This window comes from Rhinopithecus bieti, unplaced genomic scaffold (assembly GCF_001698545.2).
Source record: "Rhinopithecus bieti isolate Rb0 unplaced genomic scaffold, ASM169854v2 scaffold_2272, whole genome shotgun sequence".
Lineage (NCBI taxonomy): Eukaryota > Metazoa > Chordata > Mammalia > Primates > Cercopithecidae > Rhinopithecus > Rhinopithecus bieti.
Genome location: NW_016804163.1, coordinates 352,753 through 356,474, shown reverse-complemented (window position 1 = coordinate 356,474; position 3,722 = coordinate 352,753). Strand labels below are relative to the sequence as shown.

Sequence of the window (3,722 nt, the reverse complement as noted above, 5' to 3'; positions counted from 1 at the left end):
AAAAAAAAAAAAAAAAAAAAAAAGCCTTTACAGATGTAATGTATTTTTCCTGACAGCATTTTAAAAATAATTTAAAATTTTAAGTGTTCTGATTAAACTAACAGTGCACAATTCCAGAAACTGTGATTAGCAAACACACAGAAGAGACACCAGCCTTGGGCACTTTCAAAAAGTGCTTTTTTTTAGTAATTCCCCGCCATATATTCTCACAATTATCTTTTCCGTGTACTACTCTTTTATCCATTCTGTAGCTAAAACAATAAAACCTGTGAAACTATAATATTTTTAAATTATGCTTTTTATAATAAAGGCACATGTTTAAGCATTCAGCCTTTGATCTAGTAATGCCCTTAATAGAAATGTAAGAATCCAAAATATGAGTAAACATGTGTAAGTAGCAATTCAACATAGTGTTATTTATCAAAATACCGAAAAAAGAAAAAAAGAAACATAAAAGCTTAATTTCTGGAGTCCTTGTGGAAATCATAGAACATCTTTCTGGTAAAATATTAGCAGCCATTAAAATTTATGAAGTGTTTAGTTACACAGAAAATGTATGTTAGATAATAAGAAATGGTTTTTAAAAAAAAAAAATAATCAATAGGCTGGTACAGTGGCTCATGCCAGTACTCCTAGCACTTTGGGAGGCCAAGGTGGGTGGATCACCTGAGGTCAGGAGTTCAAGATCAGCCTGGCCAGCATGGTGAAACCCCATCTCTACTAAAAAAATACAAAAATTAGCCGAGTGTGGTGGCTCACACCTGTAAACCCAGCTACTTGGGAGGCTGAGAAAGGAGAATCACTTGAACCTGGAAGGTGGACGTTGCAGTGAGCCAAAAAAGTGCCACTGCACTCCAGCCTGGGTGACAGTGAGACTCTGTCTCAAAAACAAAAAAATAAAAAATAAAAAATAAATAAATAACTTTTATGGATGCTGTCAACTGGACTTAAAGCAGAAAAGAAAAAAGCCTCAAAACTAACTTGAAATTATGAATGAATTTTTATTCTTCATACATCAAAATGTTTTTTAAATCAACATCTTATTTTCTGAATAAAAGTTAAAAACTGAAAACCCCAAAGTTAAGAAAAGAAAGGGCTAGGTAAAATAGAAAAGTAGGAAAAAAAAAAAAAAAGTACTAGAATAAAGACTAGCACAAAAGATAGTTTATTGCTATCATGGGCAGAAAAGCAGCTTTGTGAAAGACACCTAAAGCAACATGCTAATCAAAAAAACAACTTTCAAAAGACATACTAAGGTATGAAATCATATATTACGTAACTCAAACTACAAATATGTTTAGACATAAAACAAGTTACCAAATACTAACTAGGTGAATCAAATAAAAACCAGGATATTTAATCCTACCAAAGATATATTCTGAAATTCTTTTGATCAGGTGCTAAAATAAAAATATTAAGCAATTAAGTTGCTGGCAGAAAGGAAAGAGAAACACATGTGACCAAAAAAAAAAAATTCCCTTAAGTTACTAAAATATACCACACACCAGTAATTTACATTAAATACAACAAATACAATAGGAGAGTCCTCAGAAATCAACTTCATCAACACTTAGAAACTAAAGCCCTGCTAAAACTAGCCGGGCGAAGTGGCGGGCACCTATAGTCCCAGCTACTCGGGAGGCTGAGGCAGGAGAATGGCGTAAACCTGGGAGGCGGAGCTTGCAGTGAGCTGAGATCCAGCCACACTCCAGCCTGGGCGACAGAGCCAGACTCCGTCTCAAAAAAAAAAGAAACTAAAGCACTGCTAACACTATTTTTAATAGATAAAACAAGAAAAAGAAAGTTCCATGACATTAAGATATGCTAACTACAAAATAATTTCTAAAGCAGTAATGGAAACTATTGTTTGTATTCTATGTGTCAAGGAACTTGGGAAATAGTGAATAAGTAGAGAACTCTGACAACGTGTACCTAGCTGAAGAGAATGAAAGGATACTCTTGATATTAATGGTAAGAACCAAGACACACACTGCAGAGATAAGATCAGTAGGCTTTCAATGCCCTCCAATCAATTAAAAGATACCTCAAGTGTACCAATTATATATGTACATATGTATGGAAAAATGTATTCGTATAGAAGACATAATCTCTTCCCTCAAGTGATCCCAAAGTTATTAAAGAAATGAAACCAAGTAAGTCAAACACATACATATAGATGTATATGTTATTTGGTTTCATTTCTTTAATAACTTTGGGATGTTATTTGGTTTCATTTCTTCAATAACTTTAGGATCACTTGAGGGAAGAGATTATGTCTTCTATATGAATACATATACGTATATGTATATGTACAGATAACAGCAAGCCTTGTCTTTTACAAAACTAAGTTCTACAAGGCCAGGGAATAATTCTAACCTATTCAGTTTTACATCCAGCAAGTAATACTGCTAGGCCACTGTGGGCAATCAATAAATTTTTCACTGAATGAACAAGGAATAAACAAACAAATGTACAGACTGCAATAAAACATATGCAATAAAAACAACAGCAAGATTAAAAAATAATTTCCCATCAAATGTTTTGTCAAAATTGTTCAAAATGTTAGCCATTTCTCAATCTCTACATTTCCCATATAATCTGTTACACTTATTTTGAAAATGGCCTAAAGCACAATACCTTCATACCATGAAAAGAGCAGAAGAAATTTACAACAGAGCATTTATTTAGAATAGCATTTATTTAGAATTTAATTATTTAGAATATTAGAATAAATGAGCGGCATTACCTGCCTTACCTTTTCAACAGGGAGAAGCGTTTGTAGCAGTCGAACTGCAAACAGGGAAATGCTGATAAAGGCCATTCTGTGGTGCACAAGCATCACCTCTGGTTGCTCCGAACTGATACTACTTTTATGGTAGCACATGGTTTCTCCAAGGGCTCCCAACACCAGGAGTAGTTTCTCTTTCTGAAAACATTTATACAACACGAAACAGAAGAAAACAACCAATTTTACGGGCCAGTGTACAAAAGCCATGGAGAACAGCTTAAAATGTTATCATTATCATTAAATAGGAAAACAAACCAAAACAAAATTTATTCCTCTCTCTGAGAATTACCAATACCTGCTGACATAATTTAAAAAGCACAAAAGAATGATCAACAAACCACCTACATTTTAAAATACAATAATCTGTAAGTATTTAATATGATGAATCTTAACTAACAATGAATAAGTATAAACAATAAAATACAAAAGGTAAATGAACCATAAATTCCTCCTAGTTTCTAGTGCTTAATTGATCCAATGTGGAACAATTAACACATAAACCCCTCGTTGAGTATTTCTTATGCTTACTATACGCCTAATACAGTGGCAGGCATAATGGGAAAAAAAAATGCATTAGTACAAGAGACACGATAATCCCTGTCCTCAAACTGATAACATTTCTAAAGAAATGAATCAAGGAAAGTCAAATAATTAAAAAGCAATTAAATATCAAATTGTATAAACTCTCTTTAGATAATAAGGTTTCAAGTGGAAAATGTTATGCCATCATAAATTTAAATAATTTACTACTTCAAGAGAAATCATATCTTTTAAACTAAAAGTTATACATTAAATATGAAGAAGAACCTACACATAGTAGACTGACTTGTAAGTCACATCAATATAGACAAAGTATATCCCAGATATACTGATATGCCCCCATAAACTAGCGGGTAAAAGGACACCCTCAGTAAGACCAAAAAAAAAAAAAAAA

The 3,722-nt window shown here is 32.8% G+C and overlaps 1 protein-coding gene across 2 annotated transcripts in view; it reads right to left on the bottom strand.

Annotated features, from left to right (window-relative positions):
- RTTN (rotatin) overlaps positions 1 to 3,722 on the bottom strand; it is a 218,092-nt gene that overhangs the window by 183,898 nt on the left and 30,472 nt on the right. For both annotated transcript variants that reach the window (XM_017867073.1, XM_017867072.1), the window contains exon 11: positions 2,756 to 2,926. In XM_017867073.1, coding sequence (XP_017722562.1) covers positions 2,756 to 2,926 — 171 coding nt within the window. The remainder of the gene's footprint in view (positions 1 to 2,755; positions 2,927 to 3,722) is intronic.